Raw genomic sequence first — 27815 nt, 5'->3', positions numbered from 1 at the left:
TAAGAGCAGATGAGCTCAAAGACAAAAATCCAGCTTCAAGAAAGCTAAAATCTTAGCTACTGACATTAGGTGTGGTGTTACTACTAACCCATTTAGCAGTCACAGATATGGGTGAAGATGGGACCCTGATGTGCTTCAACAAAGCAAGATTATCACAATCTGGTGGTGATGGTGGTGGGTGGATATTCTTGGGCATATCATTATTATCTCTCTCTTCTTTTACATCTTCCAATTGCCATTCTCCATTTTCAATTCTCTTCAGTTCCTCCAAAATGACATCCATCGGAGGTCTCATTTCCTTGTTCTGTTGCAAACATAGAAATGCCAACTCTGCAACTAAAGTTATCATCTTTTAACTTCATCTGATTCGTATCCAAGTAATGGATCGACCAGCTCTTCGATTGCGCGTTTTTGAATCCTGTTTACTGCTAAGTTAGCCAAATTAATCTCATGTCTGTGCCTGTTTATATCCACAGCAGGCATTGATGATATGAGCTCAATCAGGACTACTCCAAAACTATATACATCACTCCTATCAGTTAGCTGGTAACCAGGGCCGTCTCTAGAATATTTGTGGCCCTAGACAGGAGTTACTTTGGGACCCTCTAATAATATAAGCATATATTAAAAAAAATTATTCTTTTTCTTTTTTTTTTTTTTTTTTTTTGGCCTTTTGAGATGAAAAATTACTAGGAGGTGGACAGCAACCGGCAGGCTAACAAGGTTAAGGTGTTGGTGGGGGGTTTTGGGAGAGTAGATGTTAGAGAAGTGGGTGGTGAAATGGGTGATTCCATGCCAGATTGATAAGAAATGCTTGAGAAGTCACGGCCCAAAAGGTATCGAGGGCGGGATGGCAGAGTAAACAGATAGGGATGATAGGGGTTTGGTGAGAGGGTGAGGGGGAAGATGGTGGTGTCGGGAAAGGCCAACAATGTCGCGAACATGCCAAAAAGGCTAAAATGGCTGTCGTGTGGTGGAGTTGGGCTGCGAGATTCATAAAAAATTAGTCAAATCGAGGACTATCAAGGTTAGGAAATGATAAAAATGATGATTTTCGGTCGATTTTAGGAGAAAATTGATGGAACCAAAATGACCGAAATCAACTCCAAACCACTGGCGGCAGAAGAGGTTGGAGATGATTATGTGAATTTCAAATTTTGGGATTGAATTAGGGGTGAGTAATTTGAGATATGTAAATAACTATTTTAGTCTTCCTATTTTAAAAGAGATTCAATGTGTTAATTTAGGGGATATAAACTAGAATATAAAACTAGAGGTACAAAATGCTATTCGTTAAACTTTGGGTGGGAATATATGTAAAAAGTTTATAATAAATTTGGGCTTTTTTGGCTTTTTTTTTTGGGCCTTGGCTTAGATAAGAAATTATAAACCATTTTCATTTTTGTTAGATATTCAAAAAAAAAATATATGGGTCCCCATTTTGTTGGGGCCTAGGCAGGTGCTCACTGCCTACCCTTAAGCCAGCCCTCTGGTGACATTGGTGATACTCGGGGTCAACATAGCCTGGAGATCCTTGTGGGCAGTTGAGACAAGTAGTAACATCAATGGGAAACAATCTAGAGAGCCCGAATCAGCTACTTTTACACAAAAATTATGTCAAGAAGAATGTTGTTAGTTTTCCATCGCGGGTGTATGATATCTGAAGCATGGAGGTATGCCAATGCACTAGGTTCTTATAGCAATCTCATACGAATAGGCCCAGTTAATGAACCGGGCTTCACTAGATCATCATCGTGGAGATGATCTGCAACGGTACCATTAGGAACATATTTATGTTAAGAAATATGGGTTATTTTGTTTATGTTATTAAGGGGGTAGATTTGTTTTTCATTATTTCCTTTGTTAGCCTATATATATATTATCTTTGATTTAGGTTAAATCATACTTTTTGTATTCAATTGAATTGTGCAATATTAAAGAACCCTAGCCTCCTCTTTTATTATTTTCGGATTGTTTAACATGGTATCAGAGCAAAGTTTCATGGGACGAGGCTTAATCTTAAACACAGCTTGCGGGATCCAAATGGTATTTCGTTGGTATTCATTCAATTTCGGCAATCTGGTATTTCGTTTCCTTTCTTTTGCATTCTGGTTTCTTTGTTTTTTTTTGAATAGGTACTGAAAGAGACGATTCGCTTCAGTCTGTAAGTGTGAGGTTAGATGACAAGAATTATTCGTATTGGAGTTATGTGATAAGAAATTTTCTTAAGGGTAAAAAGATGTGGGGATATGTTAGTGGAACTTCTGTGAAACCTAAGAATACTGAGGAGGGTTATGATGCTTTGATAGATGCCTGGGAAGCAAACAATGCAAAAATTATTACTTGGATTAATATTCTGTGGGCATTCCATAGGTACACAGTTAGCGAAGTATGAGACAGCAAAAGAGGTTTGGGATCATCTACAAAGGTTATTTACTCAGTCAAATTTTGCAAAGCAGTATCAATTGGAGAATGCAATACGAGCTCTTCAGCAGAGAAAATATGAGTGTTCATGAGTTTTATTCTGCTATGACAGATCTTGGGATCAATTGGCTCTTGCAGAATCTGCAGAATTAAAAGCATGTGGTGCCTTATTGCTCATAGGGAGCAGAACGGTTGGTCAGTTTTTAACGGCACTTCGTAGTGATTTTGAAGGACTTAGAGGTTCAATTTTGCATCGTTCTCCAATGCCTTCTGTTGACTCAGTTGTCAGTGAGGTTATTGGCTGAAGAAATACGTCTTAAGTCTCATCTGAAAAGGGAATTCTTTCTGCTTCGACTTCTATCCTTCTGTGTTGCAGTACCTTCGAAGCCAGTCTTTAATAATCATAATAAACCTTACACAAGGGTTGCCTTCGACGAGTGCAGTTTCTGTAAGCAAAAAGGTCATTGGAAGGCTCAGTGTGCCTAAGTTGAGACAGCAGAATCAATCGCAGCAGCAATCTCAAGCTTGGAAGCCTGGCAACCAGTACAATCTAATGCTCATAGACCACCTCAGGGTTACAAACCACCACAGTCTAATACTACAGAGTAGTTTCATCAAGTCTTCACCACTAGTACTCTGGCTGAGCAATTTCAGAAGTTTCTCTCCTTACAGCCACAAGTATGTCGCTTCTTCTTCCGTAGGTCAGTTACCTCATAGTTCTTCAGGATGACCATTCTGTATGGGTTTGGATTCTGGTGCTTCAAATCATATGTCTCCAGATTCTTCATCTTTGCTTCTGTGTCCCTTGTTTCTATTCCTGTCATGACTGCTGATGGCATCTATGCTTTAGCAGGTGTTGGTTTGTTTCACACCTACTTGTCTCCTCTAATGTTTATCATATTCCAAAATACATTAAATCTTGCTTCTGTTGGTCAGTTATGTGATTCTGGTAATTTAGTCACCTTTTCCTCTCTCTTCTGTTTAGTGCAGGATTACAGTCTCAGAAGCTGATTGGGACAGGCCGTAGGAAGGGGGGACTATATATTTTGGATGAGTTAAAAGTGCCAGTTGCTGTTGTGCTACTAGTGTGATGCTGCCGCTACTAGTGTTGATTTGTCTTCTTCGTTTGAGTCCTTCTTCTTCTAGTTTTTATTTATGGCATTCTCGTGTAGGTCATGTTTCGTCTTCTCGTTGAGATTTTGGCATCCACAAGGGCTTTAGGAAATTTGCAAACTTGTGATATTTCTGTTGTAGGGATGTAAACTGGCAAAATTTTCAGCTTTACCTTTAATCGAAGTATTTCTGTTTCTTCTCTCCATTTGATTTGATTCATTCTGATGTATGGGGACCTTCTCCTGTTGCCACAAAAGGAGGGTCTCGAATTATGTTTCTTTTATTGATGATCATACTGTATTTGTTGGGTTTATTTAATGAAACATCGTTCTGAATTTTTTGAGATATATACAGCCTTCGAGTCTTGTCAAAACTCAACATTCTGCTATTATCAGATGTTTTAGGTGTGATTTGGGTGGGGAATACACTTTCTAATTTTTTGAGTTGCTTGCATAGATGGAACTGTTTACCAACCTCGTGTACAGATACTCCTGAGCAAAATGGTGTGGCTGAAGAAAACATAGGCACATTGTTGAAATGCTCGTTTCTCTTATTGTTTCTTGTTCCTAGTGTGTTTTGGGGTGAAGCTGTTCTTACTGCTGTAGGTTTGATTAATACAATTCCATCTTCTCATATTTCAGGTTTTCTCCTTTCGAAAAGTTGTATGGGTATGCCCTGTTATTCTTCCTTAAAGTTTTTGGTTGTACTTGTTTTGTTCTTCGTCCTCATGTAGAACGCAGCAGTTGTCCTCTCGATCTGTTATTTGTGTCTTTCTTGGTATGGTAAAGGTAAAAAGGGGTATCGTTGTTTTGATCCAATAACTCAGAAACTTTGTGTTCGTCATGTTGTTTCTTGGGCATATACCTTTCTTTTCTATCCATCCACTACTCATACCTTGACTAGATCTGATAATTCGTATAGATCCTTTTCTGAGGATTCTGTAGTTGTCATCTCAGGTTCCAGTACTGATCATTCTGCAGTACTGACACTTACTCTCAGCACAACTGAAGCTCCCTCTTCTCCTATGGTCACTAAGCTTCGTTGAGATTGGGGATCCACCTTACGTCAATCCATACGCATTCGTAAGTCCACAAAGTTACCAGATTTTGCTTATTCTTGTTATTCTTCATCTTTTGCTTCTTTTTTAGCTTCTATTCACTGTCTCTCTGAGCCCTCTTCATAAAGAGGCAATCTGATCCTCTTGGCAGCAAGCTATGGATGAGGAACTTTCTGCTGCAAAGACAGTACTTGGGATTTGGTTCCTCTACCTCCTGGTAAGACTGTTGTTGGTTGTCGTTGGGTGTATAAGATCAAGACTAATTCTGATGGATTCATTGAGCGATACAAAGCTAGGTTGGTTGCAAAAGGGTACTCTCAACAGTATGGTATGGTATGAGGAGACATTGCTCTGTTGCAAAAATGACTACTATTGTACTCTTATTGCAGTAGCTTCGGTTGTCAGTGGCATATCTCTCAACTTGATGTTAAAAATGCATTCTTGAATGGGATCTTCAAGAAGAAGTTTATATGGCGCCCCCTCCTGGTGTTTCGCATGATTCTGGGTATGTTTGCAAGCTGAAGAAAGCGTTATATGGTCTTAAACAAGCACCTCGTCTTGGTTTGAGAAATTTTCTATTGTGATCTTTCCCTTGGATATGCTCTAGTAGTCATGATTCTGCTCTTTGTTAAGTGCACTAATGCAGGTCGTATCATTCTGTCTTTATATGTTGATGACATGATTATTACTGGTGATGATATTGATGGTATTTCAGTTTTGAGACAAAGTTAGTCAACAGTTTGAAATGAAGGATTTAGGTTCTCTACGATTTCTTGGGAATTGAGGTAGCCTACTCACTAGAGGTTATCTTCTCTCTCAGTCGAAATATGTTGCAGATATTCTTGAACGGGCTAGACTTACTGATAATAAGACTATCGATACTCCGATTGAGGTTAATGCAAAATATTCTTCTTCTGATGGTTTACCTTTGTCAGATCCTACTTTATACCGTACGTTGTGGGAGTTTGGTATATCTCACTATTACGTCCAGATATTGCATATGCTGTTCATGTTGTTAGCCAGTTTGGGCTTCTCCTACTATAGTTCATTGGGCAGCTGTTCTTCGTATTTTGCGGTATCTTCGGGGTACAGTCTTTCAGAGTCTTTTACTTCCATCCACCTTTCTTGGAGCTGCGTGCATACTCTGATGCTAATCATGGCAGTGATCCCACAGATCGCAAGTTGTTACTGGTTTCTGTATCTTTTGTGGTGATTCTCTTATTCTTGGAAGAGCAAGAAACAATCCATTGTTTCTCAATCTTCAACCGAAGCGAGAATATTGCTATGGCATTACTACCAAAGAGATTGTTTGGTTACGTTGGTTACTTGCAGATATGGGCGTTTCTTTTCTTCATCCCACTCCTATGTATTGTGACAACCAGGTTCTATTCAGATTGCTCACAACTCGGTTTTCATGAACAACTAAGCACATTGAGATCGATTGTCACCTACTCGTCATCATCTCAAGCATGGCACCATTACCTTGCCTTTGTTCTTCTTCTTTGCAGATTGCAGATTTCTTTACCAAGTCGCATTCTTTCCCGTTTTCGTTTTCTAGTTGGCAAACTCTCGAGCTTGTAGCCGCCGCATCGTGAGTTTGAGGGGAGATGTAAGAAATATGGGTTATTTTGTTTTATGTTATTAAGGTAGATTTGTCTTTTCATTATTTCCTTTGTTTAGCTATATATAATATATATATATATATATATATATATTATATATATATATATATATATAATATATATAATATAATATATATATATTATTATATATATATTATATATATATATATATATATATATATATATATATATATATACTTTGTATTTAGGTTAAATCATACTTTTTGTATTCAATTGAATTGTGCAATATAATGAAACCCTAGCCTCCTCTTTTTATTATTTTTTTGGATTGTTTACAAATTTATACACAAGAAGGAGACCCTGCTGACTGTGCCGTGAAGTGCAGCCATATAGGGATACAAGATTTTTGTGGCGCAAACGCGTGAGGATTTCAACTTCATTCATGAACTCTCAACCCTTCTGTAATTGTGCTTCACTGCAACTCTCCGCCCCATCTCAAAGTTTTGCTGATAGAAAAGAATCAAATAGGCCATTAGCAACCTGTCAACTATCCCAATCTTTACCTACTTTCATTTAGCAAGAATATCTAAAGTGTTTCAAGTTCTTACGTAGTATACCGTTCCAAATCCTCCGCACAGTCTTTTTCATGACTAAATTGTTAGTCGCTTTTGCAAGTTCAGAGTAGGAGAATATGGGGACCCCAAAATAGGCGCACCCCACTTCCTGCTCAATCTCGAGGAGGGATCGGAAGAAAGTCTCTTGAATTGAAGCTTGTGGGAGTATATTTTGTTTCTTGCGACACCAAATAACCAGAACAACAAAACTCCAAAACTGAATATAAACAAAAAAAAAAAATGTGTAAGTTTTAATTTGCGGGCTGTTTGGAGGAAAACCTCAAAATACTAAAAAATATTTTTCATTGAAGGTTTTAGAGAACTTTGGATTGAAGAAGTGTATTACCTAGTCGAGGTCTAGCTTCAATGCAAATGCTCCCTTTCCCGAACAGAAGTTACAAAAAAAAGCATAGTAATGTTAGTTAATACAATGAAAACTTTATGTAAGCATATTGTTTCATCCAAATCTGACAAGATTTACAAAGGACAGTCAGAACTTCCTATATGAGGAAAGCACACAACAATTTATCTCTTTTCTCTCGCGTTTACATTAGATTCATGTTCTTATTTTCTACTCTTTCAAATATTGTAATCAGGTTTTAGATTCTTGAGAATCTTGGTAGCAAAAAATACAGGGTGATTTTTCGGGATGGCCTTCGGTTTTTCTAGGTAGCTTATTGTGATTACAGGGAAGTTAGAGTGATTGTTGAACAATGTAAGAGTTGAGCGATTTGGGTTGTGATTGAGTTGTACTTGTAATACTTTGATCCTATAGTGCAGTGAGTCCCAATTTGCTTGGAGCTCAACGTGGATGTAGTTTATTCCATTGGATAAACGAACGACGGTAAAAATTTGTGTTTGATGTGTCTTGGTAGATTAAGTCTTGTGATTGTGTTCGTGGTGTTGATTGATAGGTTTGAATTATGTTTTAAACGCAACAGAGAATATAGTTCGTAATCTCATTAAGGAATCAATCAAACTCCAGAGGGCAATTCAAGTAGAAACTAGAGAAGAGTTTATGTTGGCATGATATTAGAAGTAAAGCAACTCATTCAAATCGACTATAAATTGGCAATACCAAAATGGAAAGCATAACAACTAGTAACCAGGAACAGCCCTAGTACTTGTTGATGAAGATGATATTATGCTGGAAACTCATGAAGGTGGTCAATTTTGGAATCTGGAGCTGCAAGTTGACAGCAAAATTTGAAGTTCTGCTACTGTTTTGGTTCTACTGTAACTCAATGGAACTGAATTCTTTAATTAAAGTAATGTTCATCTTAGGTGAATTCAGCTGTAAATCGCTGATTAGGTGTTTATGTGTAATGTAATGTGTTAGTAGTTGTTAGCAAAGTATGGTGTGATTTTATTGTAAAACCTGCTGCAGAGTAGGTGCAACAGTATTGTAAACCAAGTATTATTACATTGTTGCTTAATGAATTAAGACCATTCACGAATTCAGCTTCTGCGTGTTAACTTCAAGCAGTGTTTTGGATTCCAGGCGTTTCAATCGTCGTAACAGTGACTATCCGACTTGCCTATCATTCACAATTGCACCAACAATCCCTATTAATGAGCAACACTCCATCCGCAGTTTCCAAAGCTTAAAGCATTTGCCGTCGAAATTCAATCTCAACCTTTGATCCCACCATCTCTAAATCACAACTAATAAAATCTACTGATACCAATTGAACGAAATGGGACCATAACAAAACCAATATACAATAAAACAAATCACTAGACAGTAAACAAAGAGAAATAACACACAGCAATTTACCTGGTTCACCAATATGGGCTAGTCCAGTTGAGTCAATATTATTGCAAGACTCCTCACCTCTCTCGTTTACAATGAATGAACTGTCATCCTGATTACTATCACATCATAACAAAAAGAAAAATATGTTATACTAGGTTTAAAGTGACAAACTTAGTTTTACAAGGATTTTTATTCCTAAGCCCAGACCAATAAGGAATTAATGACTTAAAGAAATCATACAGCGATTATAAAAAAAAATGCTCAAACTATCGAATGCGTTTGTGTAACTCATTAATACTGAAATAGTCGGTAACTCCAACTAGAGATGCTTGAAACAATAAACCATGGCCCTTACCTAGCTGAATCTTTGAAATGGTTTGTCACAGTCGTGTACTATTAAAACACGCTCGGGATGGTGCCATTGGAGAAGGGGAAGCCGATCTTGCCTAGTAACCACAAGAGAACGTGGACATTTTGGATCGAGACTTTCCTTTTGAGCTAAGCAAAGAGGTAGAAAATGAAAGATAAAGACACCACATAGGAGACAGGAGCCACTCCAATGTTCTCATGGAGAAAAAAAACTGCAAAAGCACACAAAACTCTCAACAAATAATACTGTAAGAACTCTTTGCTTCACTCCAAGTCTCTTACTGTTTCTTCTCAACATAGAAGTGAGTTTATTAATATTTCCCTTCAAAACAAAACACCCCAGTTGACTTGGAAATTGCGAAGAAATGGAAGTTGGGGCATCCACATAAATCACACTCGTACGTGCATGAAATGCCATTTCCATGTTCGGCCAAAGGCGAAAGTAACCTTGTATTAATTAATAATTAGTACTACAAAAGACTTGACCCAAGACTAATTTTATGGCTCTAAGTTGTAAGTTTTGGTGGCCCTATTACAAAAGTTGAGAAGAGGTGTGAATTGGGAAATGGGGCTTGACTGTATGAGGAAAAGCTAAAAATGGCGGGGTCGGAGAGAAAGACGACAAAGATGTGGACTATAAAACTGTGATTGGCCGTTAATTAAACAAGACCACTAGATAATCCAACTAAAAAGTAAGAGAACAGTTATTGTGTTTTGGCATGTTTAAACTAATCCACTAGAATAACACTATAAGCTTTTTTACCACAAAACTTTTCTTTCGAGAAAACTACAATAACTAATCAAATACTTATCGTTGTAGGTTACAAGGAAAGTTCAGAGGTATCTTACCTATTCCTAGGCTAGCTTCAAATCAAATTTTCCATGTCCTGCAACAGAAGTTACAGACAAAGAAAATGGTGTTAGTTCAAACTATAAAAAACTGTGTAATCATTCCTGTACATCCAAATTCTTGACAAGATTGTGCAGAGGATCGGTTGAATAATTTCGAGTAGAAACCTCGAGAAGAGTTTGTTTTGTGGGATGGTATTAAATTCAATGCAGCGTAATAAATCTATGAAATTTGGCAAGTAAACTATTACAAAAAGAAACGAAAACCCATGCCTGTTCTGATACCTGTTCTTTCTAACAGAAAAATTAAACTTTCCCTCATTATCAGTTTGACAGCCCTCCAGCCGAAAAACAATCAAAACATTCATTTGTTACATTCACTTCCAGAGAGAATTCACCAATAAACAAATCAGAATATAACACTTGTTTGAGTCTTATTCACTTGGAATCTAATAGGTGTGCACTGAGACGAGCAATTCCAGGTTCTCCTACTTAGAAACAGAAATGACAAAGTCTTGGCACTCACTTCCTTCCCAATATAAAACTTCAAAGTTGGAAATTGCGTAGAGAAGACTTGAAGAACTATAAAAGACTTGACCCTTTTGACTACTCTGCAAAAGCCTTTTTGATGGATCTCAAGTTGTCTTGCCCGCAACTTGGTTAACGCGTTGGATACAGAGAATGGAGAAATCTATAACTACGATTGAAAATTCATAATGTGAACATATGGCAAACTTTAGAGATGTTTTTGTTTTTTCTTTTGATAAGTCTAAGAATAGGGTGTGAAAAGGGAAAAAGGGGTTTGACACAAGTCTCAATCAAAGGACTAAAATCCTCCACTATAACACAGAAAAGTAGGCATGATTGGAACATTTACAAGATACGAACACTAGTATAACAGTTGCAGAACCAAAAGAAAAAGAAAAGAAGAAGCTCCACCTATGAATTTACAAGTACATTCTCTCTTGCTTTGCTTGACACCACATATTGTATATTTACTTCTATGAACTCACAAAAATAAGGCAGATGAGCTCAAAGACAAAAATCCAGCTTCAAGAGAGCTAAAATCTTAGCTACTGACATTAGGTGTGTGTTACTACTAACCCATTTAGCAGTCACAGATATGGGTGAAGATGGCACCTGATGTGCTTCAACAAAGCAAGATTATCACAATCTGGCGGGTGATGGTGGTGGGGGGATATCTTGGGCATACATATTATTTCTCTCTTCTTTTAATATTTCCAATTGCCATTCTCCATTTTCAATTCTCTTCAGTTCCTCCAAATGAAACATCGGAGGTCTCATTTCCTTGTTCTGTTGCAAACATAGAAATGCAACTCGCAACTGAAGTTATCATCTTTTAACTTCTCATCGATCATATCCAAGTAATGGATCAACCAGCTCTCGATTGCGCGTTTTGATCCTGTTTACTGCTAAGTTAGCCAAATTAATCTCATGTCTGTGCCTGTTTATATCCACAGCGGGCATTGATGATATGGCTCATCAGGACGACTCCAAAACTATATACATCACTCCTATCAGTTAGCTGGTAACATGGTGATACTCGGGGTCAACATAGCCTGGGATCCTTGTGGAGCAGTGAGACATGAGTAACATCAGTGGGAAACAATGCTGGAAAGCCCAAAATCAGCGACTTTTACACAAAAATTGCTGTCAAGAAGAATGTTGTTAGTTTTCACATCGCGGTGTATGATATCTGAAGCATGGAGGTATGCCAATGCACTAGCTGTTTCTATAGCAATCTTCATACGAATAGGCCATGTTAATGAACCGGGCTTCACTAGATCACCGTGGAGATGATCTGCAACGGTACCATTAGGAACATATTTATACACAAGAAGGAGACCCTGCTGACTGTGCCGTGAAGTGCAGCCATATAGGGATACAAGATTTTTGTGGCGCAAACGCGTGAGGATTTCAACTTCATTCATGAACTGCTCAACCCTTCTGTAATTGTGCTCATATAAGCGCTTTACTGCAACTTCCCGCCCATCTCGAAGTTTTGCTGATAGAAAAGAATCAAATAGGCCATTTAGCAACCTGTCAACTGTCCCAATTTTTTCCTACTTTTACATAGCAAGAATATCTAAAGTGTTTCAAGTTCTTACCGTAGTATACCGTTCCAAAGCCTCCGTCTCCAAGTTCTTTCTCATTACTAAAATTGTTAGTCGCTTTTGCAAGTTCAGAGTAGGAGAATATGGGGACCCCAAAATAGGCGCCACCCACTTCCTGCTCCAATCTCGAGGAGGGATCGGAAGAACTGTCTCTTGAGTTGAAGCTTGTGGGAGTATATTTTTGTTTCTTGCGAAACCAAATAATAAAAACCAGAACAACAATCAGAGTAAACCCTCCTCCAACTCCAATACCTGATTATAAACCCAAAAAAAAAAAAATGTAAACGTTTTTATCGGCAGACTGTTTTGGAGGAAAACCTCTAAATACTAATAAGATATTCTTCATTGAAGGTTGCAGAAAACTTTGGTTGAAGAAGTGTATTACCTAGTCCGAGGCCTAGCTTCAATGCAAATGCTTCCTTTCCTGCGACAGAAGTTACAAAAAAAAGTAGTAATGTTAGTTAATACAATGAAAACTATATGTAAGCATATTTATTCCATCCAAATTCTAGACAAGATTGCACAAAGGACAGTCAGAACTTCCCATATGAGACTAATATAGTTCTTCATCCCGGTAAGGAATCAATCAAACTCCAGAGGGCAATTCAAGTAGAAACTAGAGAAGAGTTTATTTGTTGGCATGATATTAGAAGTAAAGCAACTCATTCAAATCGACTATAAATTGGCAAGTAACCAAACATGGAAAGCAGCACAACTAGTAACCAGGAACCAGCCCTAGTACTTCACCGTAATTTATGATACCTGTTCTTTCTGCCCCAGAACAATTAAACTTTCCCATTCTATCAGTTAGGCATTGCCCGCCCGCATAGAAACAATCATAACATTCATCCGTTACATTCACTTCAACAAAGAAAAAACCCGTAAACAAATCAGAATATTCAACACTAGTTTGAGTCTTATTCACTTGGAAGTTAATAGGTGAACACTGAGATGGAGGACTTTGAAGATGGTCTGTTGGGTTTGAGTAGACAATATACAAGTGCTGGGAGTTATTGCAACCAAAACTGAAATTTTTTGGGATCGTGTAATTGCGGGGACATTCGTAAAGGGATTGAACGTAGGGCACATTAAAAGAGAGAAAAGGAGAGACAGGAAGAATCAGTTTTTTTAAGGAGCTGTGGTTACAATTGTTTTCAAAAACTAATGGGTTCTGAATTTGAATCATATTATCCTGAGAGATTGCTGAACTATTAAACCAATGGCCCTCCTTCCCCAACTGAATCGTCGGATATGGTTCAGTGCAGTTGTCTACCATCACCAACCCACATTCAGGATGCGATGTATTGGAGAAGGGGAACCTGATATCGCCCAAGAAACCACAACGGAAACTTGGACATCTTGGATTCACTCTCTTTTCTTCTTCAGCCAAGCAAAGAAGTAAAAGACAACAGAAAACAAATAACAGAACGTAAGAGGGACGAGCCATTCCAGAGTTCTCAACTTGGCAACAGACGTAACAAGAAGATCAAATATTGCTACTTCCAAGTCTTTGCACACACCTCTTTCTTAACATAGAAGTTTGAGTTTTTGCACTCACTTTCTTTCCTAATATTAGAATTTGAGTTGCCTGTCCTTCCGAACACGCCAGTTGACTTGGAAATTGCGTATGGAAAACTTGAGAAACAGAACGAAACAAGTGCAATTAAGGTCAGACAAAGACGACTGATGTAAGACTTTTTAACTCCCTCTTTATTACGTATTAATTACTAACTACAAAAGTCCTGACAAACAGACTACTGTACAAAAACCTTTTTTATGGATTTCAAGTTGGATTAACCCCCGTTTAGATAAGGACCCAGAGAAATGAAAAATCTTGGCTGCATGATTCTCGTGAGATTAGAAAATTTATGATAGCCTGAAATATCCATTACCAAACAAAATTGAAATTTTACTGAATGGTTCACAAACTTTGGGGAAATTTTTGGAGGTCGTATGACAAAAGTATAGAAAATGGTGTGAAAAGAGAAAAGGGGTTTGATATGTATAATAAAATCTGAACATGGCGGTGTCATGGAGAAGGACTAAGATGTGAACTTTCCAGACAATCGGAGAAAAAACAGAACAAATTTTTGAAAGAAAGGCATGTGTAAGTTGCGGCATTGTCGTTTCTTAAATTCTAGAGACGGTCTTAAATAACAGCAATTTTGCCCCAATATTCATGAAGAACACAGCGACTTTACCTATCAACAATGTAGCAACGGGTAAGGTTCAATGTTAAACAATCAAAAAGCCTAGAAGTGCTAAGTGTTTTGCTTTTAGGAGTAGCTACTTGCTCCAGAAGAGTTTCAATAAACAGGTGGAAAACATCTACTCATAACTAGTAGTACTAAGCTCATTCTACAGAATCCTCCTAGTTCTATCGAATACCTTAAAACTTGGTATATCCATCCAGTTCAATTTAGCTCTACCTATCTGTAAATCCATAAGTTGCACCTAGACCAAGAATCGTCAGCCACCACTTTTTTGTCACTGGCTTTTTTGCCACTTAGAACAATGTTGTCTGTGTCCAGCCCAGTTCAGTGTAAATCCATCCTACAATTGCATACAGTCAAAACTATTTATTGTTTGATTAATTTTCCTTTCCTCCAACTGAACAGGTGCACCAACTAAATATCACCGTAGACAATTCTACTCCTATTCACATTCTCATCAACAGAAGTACTATGGGATGCACTGGAAGCACAAGTAACCACAGATTTTATGTAATTGACACGAAACAGATCATTACAGTTATGAAGAAAGACTAGATCAGCATGGTAGGGTCTGAAGTTGAGGGAAGCACAATCAAAGGAGAAATAATTGAAAACTTTATGTGACCATATTTGTATCATCCAAATTCTAGACAGGAATGTGAAAAGGACTTTTATGCTCTGACAAACTAAAGTACTATCTCTTAACCCAGGTAAAGAATGGATCAAGATCCACTAGAGTGATCTAAGTAGAAAGCTAGAGAAGAGTTTGTGGCAATATGGTATTGAACTAAATGCGGTTCATAAAAATGCATGAAATTTAGATGGTAATTTAGAACAAGAAACCAATATGTAAAACATGGAAAAAACCTGTTACCACTCCTAATACTACAGTAATTTGTGATACCTGTTCTTTCTTCTGAACAATGAAAATTTCCCTTGCTATCACTTTTACATTGCCCTCCTCTCAAATGACAATGACGACATGTTTTTCTTACTTGCACTTTCAAGGCAAAACGAGTGGTATACAAATTGAAGAATTCAACACTGTTTTGTGTCTTATTGACTGAGAAGGGAATACGTGAACATTGAGGAAGAAAACTTGGCACTTCAACTTGTGGGTAATAAAACATAAAGAAGTGTCGAGAGCTATTACAGAGCCAACGGGAATTTGTCGGTAAACTGAGATTGAGGAGGCATTTGAAAATGGTTTGATTGTAGGGCATTTCAAAAGAGAGAAGAGGTGTGATGGGAAGAGTTAAATTTTTCGAGGGTCTGCAACTATGGTTGTCCGAGTGACATTGATATTCTGGGTCATGAAGCTTAACCGAGTTATCCTGAGAGATGCTTAAAACCAAAAACCATGGCCCATGCTTCTCGAGTTGAATCTTCTGAAATGGTTTGTCACAGTCATGAACTATGCATAAACCACACTCGGGATGCGTGCCATTGGTGAAGGGGAAGCCGATCTTGCCTAGTAAACCACAAGAGAAACGTGGACATTTTGGATTAACTCTCTTTCCTTCTTGAGCTAAGCAAAGAAGTAGAAAATGAAAGATAACAAAGAACCCAACATAGGAGACACGAGCCACTCCAATGTTCTCCATTGGAGAAAGAAACTGCTACAGCTACACAAACTCTCAACAAATAATACTGTTAAGAACTCTTTGCTTCACTCCAAGTCTCTCACTGTTTCTTCTCAACATAGAAGTTGAGTTTATTAATTACTTCCCTTGAACACGTAACACGCCAATTGACTTGGAAATTGCGCAGGGAAGACTTGAGAGAAGAAATGGAAGTTGGGGCATCCACGTAAATCACACTCGTACAGTGCATGAAAATACCCATTTTCATTGGTCGGTCAAAGACGAAACTAAACCTTGTACTAATTAATAATTAGTACTACAAAAGACTTGACTTGAAGACTAATTTTATGGCTTTAAGCCGTCTTGTTTAGAAAATTCACAACATAATGGCCATAATTCTTCATTACAGAACAAACAAGAAACTTTACTAAATGGTCCACAAAGTTTGGAGAACATTTCGGTTGCCCTACTACAAAAGTTGAGAAAGAGGTGTGAATTGGGAAAATGGGTTTGACATGTACGAGGAAAAGCTAAACATGGTGGGGTCGGAGAGAAAGTCGACACAGATGGGAACTATAAAACTTGTGATTGGTTGGTAATTAAACATTAATTGGTAATTAACTGAGGACAAACTTGTATGTTTGAAAGTCCTTACCGTTGTCAGTTGAAGTTGGGAAGAAAATCTAATGATATTTCAGGAATCTGTCGGGTCCCTACTATTAACTCAGTCTCTCATGAAACAGAGGATTTATTGGTATCTCAGACTTGAACTTCAAGGCTGAGCACACAATTCATACAAACAGACAAACAGGTTTTTGCAATGTCAAGCAATTCAATCACATCACAGGCCACAAATCAGTAACAGCAATTTTTCCCCAAGATTCAGCTCAGGTTGATGATAAACTAAAAGGAACAAACTAAAGAATCATGAAGAACTCGGGGATTTAGCTATCATGCTATGACAAACTGAACTGCTTTCTCTTAACCTAGGTAAGGAATCAAGCAAAACTCACTAGAATAATCCAAATAAAAAGTAAGAGAACAGTTATTGTGTTTTGGCACGCTATGAAACTAATCCAGCTCATATGAATGTATGAAAATTGGTTAGTGAATTAGAACAATTCGTAAAAAATGGAAAGTACGACAAATAGTAACCAGGAACCAGCCCAGTACTTTCGCCTGTGATTTGTGATACCTGTTCTTTCTGTCACAGAACAATGAAACTTCCCCTGGCTATCAGTTTCACATTGGCCTCCCGAGAAATGACAGTCATAACATTCTTTTCTTACATTTACTTCCAGGGAGAATTTGAAAGTAGACAAATTGAAAAATTCAACACTGTGTTGTGTCTTATTGACCAGGAAGGGAATACGTGAACATTGGGGTAGAGAATTATTGGGTAATTTAACATTTGCGTAGTGTATGACAAAGGAATGTCCGGATTTACTGCAGTTCCAACCGAAATGCGGGGGGAATCTGTACTTGAGGGGGCATTTGAAAACGGTTTGAACATTGGACATTTCAAAAGAGAGAAAAGGAGAAATGGGAAGACTCAAATTTTTTAAGGATATGCAGCTACGGTTGTCTGGGTGAGATCGAAACTCTGGGTCATGAAGCATAACCGTGGTATCCTCAAAGATCCTTAAAACATCAAACCATGGCACATGCTTCCCTAGTTTAATCTTCTGAACTGGTTTGTCACAGCAATCTACTATGCATAACCCGCACTCCGGGTGGGTTTTATTGGAGAAGGGGAAGCCAAAATCCCCAAGGAAACCACAAGAAAAAGGTGGACATTTTGGATTGAATCTTTTTTCTTCTTGAGTCAAGCAAAGAAGTAAAAGACGAGAGATAACAAAGAACACAACACAAGAGACACGACCCATTCTAAACTTCTCCATTTGGCGAAAAAACCTGAAACAGCTGCACCAATTTTCAACAAATAAGACTGTTAAGAAGTCTTTGCTTCACTCCATTTGTATCATATAACTCTCTTTGCTCTTTCTTCACAGTTCTCTATATAGAACCAGAGTTGCATATTCTTCTTAACAGTACACGCCAGTTGACGTGGAAATTGCACAGGAAAGACTTGCGAAAAAGCAGAAGGAAACAAGTGCAATTTGGGGCATTCGCGTGAATCACACTCGTACACTGAATGAACATCCATTTTCATTGGTCGGCCAAAGACTAAGCTAAACCTTTTCAGCTCCCTTTTTGACTTAAAGCGGCCTTCTCTGCCGCTTACTTGACGGATTCAGAGAAAAGTGAAAAAATCTTGGCTCTATGACTCTCGTGAGATTAGAAAATTCACAGAATAATGGCCATAAAATAATTGTCCATTTTTTTCATTACAAAACAGAATAGAAACTTACTAAATGAAGTATTTGATGGACCTATGACAAAAGTTTGGAAAATGGTGTGAAAAGAGAAAAGGGATTTAAGATGTATCAGAAAATTTTGAACAAGGCGGTGTTGGAGAAGAGTAAAATGTGAGCTATGAAATAAGACTATGAATCAAGGGCAAACTGCGTCTTTGAAAAGTCTTTGCAGATGAGTAGGTATCAGGGCAGAGAAAAAAAGTATGCAAAAGAAAATCTAGCGATATCTCGGGAGTCTTTCTAGTTTCTGTGTTTTGGAAGAGGTTCTCTTCTCTAGCTCTGTCTCTCATGAAACAGAGGATTTAGTATCTCAAAATTGAACTTCAAGGCTGAGCAGACAATTCATACAAAACAGACAAAGAGGTTTCTGCAATGGCAAGCAATACAATCACACCACAGAATCCTGTTGAACACAACGTTTTTACCCATCAACAATATAGCAACTGGTAAGATTCAATGTTAAATGTTCAAGTAACCTAGAAGTTCTTAGTGTTCTGCTTTTATGAGTAGCCACTTACTATTGAGTTCTATAAACAGGTGGAAAGCATCCATTCACAATTCGTCATACTAATCTTTACTGATATGGTAATTCTATCTCCTTAGAAATTCATAGGGACTAATTTATTATCATCCAATGCAGTTTAGCTCTACCTGTCTGAAATAGTAGGAAATCGCGCAACAGAAAACATACATACGAGATAAATAACATAGGAATAAAATCACACCACACAAAGAGACAAGATATTTACATGGTTCGGCAAACCCTGCCTACATCCACGGATGAGAGAAATTCACTATAATTTCATGAACACGATATACAAGAGTACACAATACCATAAACCTGGTACATAAAATAGAGAGGAAACATCCTAGTTTCTAACTATGCTCAACCCAGTACCTAGAGTGGAAACGATCGCAGTTTCTTAGACACTCTCCCCATGGTGTTTTATACCCTTACTTCAAATACCCTGTGTTCTCTTATTCTCTTATAACTTTGAATTAGTTCTCACCCCTATAAATATAGGTAGTATATGGGATATTTTATTCTCAATAGGAATCATATTTCAATTCTTAATAGGACTCTCATAATTCTATTCCTATTTAGAATTGTATTTTTTTCTAAAGAGTTTTCCTAAAGACATAAAATTTTACATGGGAAAAAAATAGGAAAACGGGTCACAATATCCCAACATGAAATGCATAGGTTGCAGTCCAATCCAGTCCATTTCAGTGTAAATCCATCCTTCAACAACTTCACGTGATCAAAACTAGTTATTTTTTCATCCCTTTCCTCTAATTAAAAAGGTGCAGCACAGGAACTAAGTATTCACGGGAAATTTTACTCCAATTTCAAATCCTCATTCCTAGGGAATAATTCAATAGACATATTGCGGGTTACATACTATAGTTGGAATCACAAGTAACCTCAGATTTTGTGTAATTGACAGAAAACAGATCATTGCACTTATGGAAAAACACTAGATCAGCACGGTATGTATTGGAGTTGAGGCAGAAATTATGAAAACTATTTGTGGCCATATTTGTATGATCCGAATTCCAGACAAGATTGAGCACAAAACTGTCAGAATTGCCAATCCGAGAGTCTTATAGATGATAGATCATGCTGCTGACTTAGTAAACTGCTTTCTCTCAACCCGGGTAAGGAATCAGTCAAAATCCACAAGACTAATCCTAGTAAAAAGCTACGGAAAAGTTATTGTTTGGCAGTTATGGTATTAAACTAAATGCAGCTCATATGAATGTATGAAAATCAAATAGTAACTTAGAACAAAGAAACCGATATTTTAAAAAAGAAAAAACAGGACATGGATGTAACCTGTTAACACTCTGGGACGACTGTAATTTGCTATACCTGTTCTTTCTTCTGAACAATAAAAGAATCCCTCGCTATTCCTTCCACAACTGCGTCCGGTCATATTACAATGTACACATTCTCTTTCTCTTTCTCTTTCTCTTTCTCTTTCTCTTTCTCTTTCTCTTTCTCTTTCTCTTTCTTTTTTCCCATAACACTTAAACTTCCCCTGATTATCAGTTTCACATTGGCCTCCCTCCAAATGACAGTCAAAACATTCTTTGGTTACCTTCACTTCCAGCTCGAAAAGAGAAGTAGACAGATTGAAAATTTCAGTACTGTGACGTGTCTTATTGAACAGGACATGAATACATGAACATTGAGGTAGAGAACTAGGACATTTTTTAAATCTTGGGTCGTTGTAGATAAACAAGTCCCTGGAATTATTGCAGACAACAGGGGGAAAAACTGTGGGCTTAGTATGATTGAGGGGGCATTTAAAAATTGTTTGGTTATTGTGAATTTCAAAAGAGAGAAAAGGAGTAATGGGAAGAATTAAATTTTTGAAGGATCCGCAGCTACGGCTGTCAAAGGGAAGCAAATATTCTGGTTCATGAAGCGTAACCGTATTATCCTGTAAGATGCTTGAAACATTAAACAATGGTACGTGCTTTCCGAGTTGAATTCTGGGAAATTGTTTGTCACATTCATCTACTATGCATAACCCACAGTCAGGATGCGTTCGATTGGAAAAGGGGAAGCCGATGTCGCCAAGCAAACCACAAGAGAAAGGTGGACATCTTGAATTCCACCTCTTTTCTTCTTGAGCAAAGCAAAGAAGTAAAAGATGAAAGATGACAAAGAACACAACACAAGAGGCACAACCCATTCTAAACTTCTCCATTTAGCAACAAAAGCAGCAACAGCTTCCCCAACTCTCAACTAGTAATACTGTTAAGAAGTCTTTGCTTCACCCCATTTTTATCCAATCATTCTCAGACTGTTTCTTCACAGTTCTTCTCATTATAGACACGGCAGTTGACTTGGAAATTTCACAGGGAAGACTTGAGAAAAACAGAGTACAGTGCACGAAAAATCAATTTTTATTGGTCGGCCTAGAGACTAATAATTAGTAACTTACAAAAAGAGTTGACGATTGACTTGCTTGAAGTCTTTAAGTCGTCTTCTCCACTGCTTACTTAACGCGTATAGACAAAAGACCAAGAGAAACACAAAATCTACTCTCTATACACAGCATAATTACCACAAAATGATTGCCCATCTTGTTCGTTACATAACAAAAGAGAAACTTTGCTAAATGGTCCACAAACTTTGGAGAAGTGAAGCTCTTGGTGGTCATATAACAAAAGTTCAGAAAATGGGGTGAAAAAAGAAAACGGGTTTGACATCTATGAGAAAAACATAAACAGATAAGGTAGCTTTTTGGGTTAATTACTTTCCTGATAATCGAGGCAAGACAGGAACAAATTCTGTAAAGAAAGGGATGTGCAAATTGGGCCATTGTAATCTCTAAATTTAAGAGGTGGTTGTCATTGTGATAAAGAAAAGTTTTTTCAGATGAAGTAGGCAATGGCCAATGTGGCAGCAAATGTAAGCACAAGGAAATCTATTGACATTTGAAGAATCTTTATCTGATTTGGAAGAGGTTATCTTCTCTAACTATGTCTCATAAAGCAGAGGATTTAAATTCAAGTTATCATTGTGATAAGACTAATAATTGAGGACAAACTTGTTTCTTTGAAAAGTCTTTGCAGTTAAAGTACGTAACGGGGCAGAGAAAAAATGTATGCACAAGGAAATCTGATAGAGACAGAGGATTTAGTATCTCAGAGTTGAGCTTCAAGGCTGAACAAATAAGTAATACAAAACAGACCAACAGGTTTCTGCAACAGCAAGCAATACAATCACACCTCAGTATCCGGTCGAACACAGCGGTTTTTAACGATCAACAACCACAGAAACTGGTAAGGTTCAATCCCAACTTATCAATTAGCTTAGAATCACTTAGTGTTCTGCTTTTATCAGTAGCTACTTGCTAAGCTTGTGCAGGAACCATGCTAATCTTTTTTGTATTCCTCTAATTCTATGAAGTACCTTAGAAATTCGAAAGGACTACTTTGGCACCTAGACCTAGAATTAGTTTTCAAAGAATTGTGAGTTAGCTGGACTCAGATCATAGGACTCTATTATACTGACAGTATCTAACTGTGTCTTGTCCATTACAGTATAAATTCATGCTTCAACAACTTCACATCCTCCAATTGAACAGGTGCAGCAAATAAATATGTACAGGCAGTTTTACTCCAATTCACATCCTCATCCCTAGGAACTAATTCAATAGAAGTAACTTCAGATTTTAAGTTAGTGACAGAAAACAAGTCATTGAAGTTATGAAAGAAAATGATATCAGCATGAAGGTATCCTTCCCTCTTCTGAACTCTCTTGAACTTTTATAAGTCTAAGAGACCACAGTGGGGCAAACTAAGCTGCTTTCTCTAAACCTAGAAAGGAATCAATCAAAATTCACTAGACTTATCCAAGTAAAAAGCTAGGAAGAGTTATTGTTTTTTGGAAAGATGGTTACTAAACTAAACTAAATGCAGTTCACATCAATGCATTAGAAATGCTAGTAAACTTAGAACAAGAAACGAATAAGTAAAACATGGAAAGTAAGACAAGTAGTACCCAGGAACGGGTCCTAGTACTTCACTATAATACCTGTTCTTACTGTCACTGAACAATTAAACTTTCCGTAGCTATCAGTTTGGCATTGCCCTCCCGCCTTATAACAATGATGACATTCTGTTGTCACATTTACTTTCAGGGCGAACACATGAGTTGACAAATTTAAAAATTCAACACTGTTTTGTGTCTTATTCACACGGAAGGGAATACGAGAACATGATTGATATACAGAACCCGGCAATTCAGAAGTTGGGAGATAGTATAAAAACAAGTGTTTGGAGTCATTGCAGAACAAACCGGAATTTTTTTTCTCAGAAAAATTGAGAGGGCAACTGAATATGTTTTGGTTGTAGGCATTTTCAAAAAAGAGAAAAGGAGTGATGGGAAGACTCAAATTTTTTAAGGATCCGCAGCTACGATTGTCGAAGGGTTTCAGCAATTTTTGGTCACGAAGCGTGACCATATTATCCTGAGAGATGCTTGAAACATAAAACTGTTGCCCATGACTCCCCAGTTGAATCTTCTGAAACGTTTGGTCACAGTCATCTACTATGCATAAGCCACACTCGGGATGCGTTCGATTGGAGAAGGGGAAGCCGATCTCGCCGAGTAAACCACAAGAGAAAGGTGGACATTTTGAATTGATTCTCCTTTCTTCTTCAGCCAAGCCAAGAAGTAAAAGATGAAAGACAACAAACAACAAAACACAACACAAACGAGCCATTCTTCCAAACTCCTCTAGCTCTTAACGTTTCTTAATAGTTCTTCTCAATATAGAAGCAGAGTTGCTTCTTCTTCAAAAGTAAAACACGCCAGTTGACTTGGAAATTGCAGGGGGGAAGACTTGAGAAAAACACAAGGAAATAAGCGAAAGTCGGGGGCATTCGCGGAAAGAATAGACTTACAGTGCACGAAAAACCAATTCTCATTGGTCGGCCAAAGACGAAAGTAAACCTTTCAGCTCCTACTACTGTTTAAACTAAGAATAAACCGATTGACTATTCTGCTGGCTTTTAAGTTGACTTTTCGGCAGCTTATTTGACTTATTGGCTCTATGATTCCGCCAGATTAAGAAAATTCACAGCTTAATGGCCACAAAACGATTGCCCATCTTTTTCATTTCCACAAACTTTACAGAAGTTTTTGGTGTGTCCTGTGAGAAAAGTTTATAAAAATCTCAACATGGTGAGATCGGAGGAATTGGACAAAGATGAAAACTATAGAACTTCTGATTGGTGGGTGATTTCGTACACGTATAAACGAATTACGAAATTTCTCTACCTAATAGACTAGTGTTTTGGGTTGAATAATCACTCTTCCAGACGTTTCAGGGAAGAAAGGGTCAAATTTTACAAAGAAAGGGATGTGCAAGTTTAAATGCTAAGGATCTCACACTTGGACTTAAAACGCTAAGCACACAGATTCATACAAAACAGACAAATAGGTTTCTGCAATCCACAGGCCTCAAATCAGTTACCAGAAATTTTCCCCAAGACTACTTCTGCTAAGTTTGAGGATAATTAAATAGAAGACAACTAGAAAATCCTACACAAAACAGCTATTCTGAAGGCGACGAGACAAAGAACCATATTCATGAACATTGTTGAACATGCATTAAATAGCTAATGGAACATAGAGCAACTGAAAAGGTTCAATGTTCACCTCCTGGGAAAAATCAAATGATCAAATAGCCTAGAAGTGCTTAGTGTTCTGCATAAAAGTCGCTAATTGCTCTAGAGGAGTCATACTAGTCTTCTCTGTATTCTCGTGATTCTATCGAGTACCTTATAAATTCAAAACAATTAATTAGTTTCTATCTAGTACAGTTTAGCTCTACCTATCTGTAAATCCTGTTTATAATATATAAGAGCTTTAAATAGAAATAGTTAGGGGGCTAAATGAAAAAAGAGTGAAGATTTAGCCTACCAATCTTGCAGTTTTGAGCATGGGATCCATCAGGGCAGAAACAAACATTTTTATCCTCNTAAGAAAATTCACAGCTTAATGGCCACAAAACGATTGCCCATCTTTTTCATTTCCACAAACTTTACAGAAGTTTTTGGTGTGTCCTGTGAGAAAAGTTTATAAAAATCTCAACATGGTGAGATCGGAGGAATTGGACAAAGATGAAAACTATAGAACTTCTGATTGGTGGGTGATTTCGTACACGTATAAACGAATTACGAAATTTCTCTACCTAATAGACTAGTGTTTTGGGTTGAATAATCACTCTTCCAGACGTTTCAGGGACGAAAGGGTCAAATTTTACAAAGAAAGGGATGTGCAAGTTTAAATGCTAAGGATCTCACACTTGGACTTAAAACGCTAAGCACACAGATTCATACAAAACAGACAAATAGGTTTCTGCAATCCACAGGCCTCAAATCGGTTACCAGAAATTTTCCCCAAGATTACTTCTGCTAAGTTTGAGGATAATTAAATAGAAGACAACTAGAAAATCCTACACAAAACAGCTATTCTGAAGGCGACGAGACAAAGAACCATATTCATGAACACTGTTAAACATGCATTAAATAGCTAATGGAACATACAGCAACTGAAAAGGTTCAATGTTCACCTCCTGGGAAAAATCAAATGATCAAATAGCCTAGAAGTGCTTAGTTTCTGCATAAAAGTAGCTAATTGCTCTAGAGGAGTCATACTAATCTTCTCTGTATTCTCGTGATTCTATTGAGTACCTTATAAATTCAAAACAATTAATTAGTTTCTATCTAGTACAGTTTAGCTCTACCTATCTGTAAATCCTGTTTATAATATATAAGAGCATTAAATAGAAATAGTTAGGGGGCTAAATGAAAAAAGAGTGAAGATTTAGCCTACCATCTTTGCAGTTTTGAGCATGGGATCCATCAGGGCAGAAACAAACATTTTTATCCTCTTCAAACCCACATCTGCCACCACTGTTTCTGCACCCAGCACAGCTCTGTCCAGTCCATTTAAGCGTAAATCCATCCTTCAACAGCTTTACATAGTCAAAACTATATATTGTTCGATTAACTTCACTTTCCTCCAACTGAACAGGTGCTGTGACTAAATATTCACAGGCAATTCTACTCCAATTCACTTCCTCATCTCTAGGGACTAATGCAATAGAACTATTGTAGGTTGCATTTGAGGCACAGGGAACCTCAGTTTTTGTGTAATTGACCTCAAATGAGACGTTGCAGTTACGAAAAAAGAATAGATCAGCATGGTAGGGTCTGAAGATGAGGGAAGCGCGATCAAAGGAGAAATTATGAACCGGGGTTATGCAAGAGTCATTAGACAGTACCTCTTTATCTACTAATCGAAACCACTGGTTTTCGTAAGAAATGTCTTTAATGATGAAGAGACCACTTGAGGTCTTATAAATAGGTTCATCATTTTCACAAGCAATTCTGAAACCTGGATGGCCACAGAATTCTTCGCCAGCATCCTTAACATAGAAAGGGTAGCTTATGTTTGGGCCCAAACCACAGTTTATAGGTGCACAAGCTTCGTATTTTGATTGATCTTCAGATAGAACTAACTCTATTAGCATGGCTGCGGTAAACAAAATGATCCCACCATTGCAGATCAATCTGAAATTGAACAAGATGCGCATACCCATATGGGAGCACATTGATGAAAACGAGGCTTGGGAGAATTCAAGGGCGGCCTAACTGTTTAGAATGCTAAATATTTTTTCCCTTTTCAATATTTTCCTCTCCCACTAGTGGTCCTCAATTTGACTTGGAATGCTGTGCACAATTTTTCCAATTCAAAAGATTGAAAAGAATTTTATATGTCACAGATTGGTTGGACTTGAAGGCCTTATAGTATTAAATTAACAATACAATCAACATCAAATGTTGTCATGGTATCATCAAGGTAACCATCTACTAAGATTATAAAATTCAGAATCTAAACGCTTGCAACCTGTACTAGGAACAAACAATCAACAACTAAACAAAAACGTTTTATATTAATTTTCTTATTGTTTTATACTCTTATTTTATCAATAAAATAGCACCCTTGATGTCCCTTAGACGTCCAGGATCTAAATAAATAAATAAAAAATAGTAATCATGATTGTTTTTCTTGTTTAGACTTTCCAGGGTCATGTAGAAGATTCCCTGGAAAATGCTTAGATGTTAAGAAAAAACTTTAAAAAAAAACATGGAAAATATACAGGCAAGTCCCAGCACTTTCACAGTAATTTGTGATACCTGTTCTGGAGTTTGAACAATGAAATTTCCCCCTGCTGTCAATTTGACATTCTCCCTTTCTCCTATGACGACATTCTCTGGATACATTCACCTGAAGACGGAATCGACCGGTGTATAAATTAAGGATTTCAACCCTTGTTTGAGACTTGTTCACTAGGAACTGAATAGATGAACATGGAACAGTTCTTGGCAACTTTTTATAAATAGAATGTTTGGAGTCATTGCAGAGAGAAACGTAATTCGAATTAATATCACTAATCCGTGAACAATTGAACAGGTTTTGAGGGTAAGGTTCAACAGAGATAAAAGGAGGGATGAAAAGGGTCAGACTTTTTAACAAGGATTTGCAGCCAATAGTATGAAGATCAGATGTTTGGTTCTGGTTTTCCTGAAGCCTAAGAGTGTTATCCTGAGAAATGCCTGTAACATAAAACCAAGGCCCTCCTTTTCCCAGTTGAATCTTCTGAATTTGTTCATTGCAGTTATCCACAATGAAGAATCCACACTCAGGATGTGTTCCATTGTAAAAAGGGAAGTGTAAAAAACCAAGATCTCCACATTGAAAACTCGGACATCTTGGATTCGAAACCGTCTCTTCATCGGCCAAAGAAAGATGAACAAACAGATGAAAGATTGTGAATATCACAAGATAAAGCACAGAAGCCATTGCAAAATTCAAATTATGGCCACGGACCGATTAGTATTGAGAAATTCATTCATATTTTCTACTTGTTTTATAGCATAATTAGTCGTATATCCATTAAAGGACAACAGTTGACTTGGAAATGGACTTGCAGAAACAGGAAGAGTGAAGTGGAAGAGGGGCGTTTACTTCAAAGTTCAAATATTCACAGAGTTAGCAGTGCATCGTGAAAAACCATTTTGATTAGCAGTGCATCGTGAAAAACCATTTTGATTGGTCTAACTATAAATAATTAAAGAAAAAGTTTCCTTTTCTTCTCCAGCTGCAATGAGTACTACAAAGACCAGACCCATTTGCTCTTCAAAAAGCTT

The 27815-nt window shown here is 37.4% G+C and overlaps 1 protein-coding gene and 1 pseudogene across 1 annotated transcript; both read right to left on the bottom strand.

Annotated features, from left to right (window-relative positions):
- On the bottom strand, positions 1-26265 carry LOC116109785 (annotated as a pseudogene).
- A 393-nt stretch (positions 26266-26658) lies between these two features.
- On the bottom strand, positions 26659-27468 carry LOC116109777 (LEAF RUST 10 DISEASE-RESISTANCE LOCUS RECEPTOR-LIKE PROTEIN KINASE-like 1.1). Its single transcript, XM_031395999.1, has 2 exons — positions 26802-27468; positions 26659-26708 (listed from the first exon to the last, which is right to left on the bottom strand). The coding sequence occupies exons 1-2, from the start codon at positions 27466-27468 to the stop codon at positions 26659-26661; spliced, it is 717 nt and encodes a 238-aa protein (XP_031251859.1).
- Positions 27469-27815: the final 347 nt, after the last annotated feature.

This window comes from Pistacia vera, unplaced genomic scaffold (assembly GCF_008641045.1).
Source record: "Pistacia vera cultivar Batoury unplaced genomic scaffold, PisVer_v2 Contig59, whole genome shotgun sequence".
Lineage (NCBI taxonomy): Eukaryota > Viridiplantae > Streptophyta > Magnoliopsida > Sapindales > Anacardiaceae > Pistacia > Pistacia vera.
The sequence above is the reverse complement of the archived record's forward strand: the minus strand, read 5'-3'. Positions and strand labels throughout refer to the sequence as shown.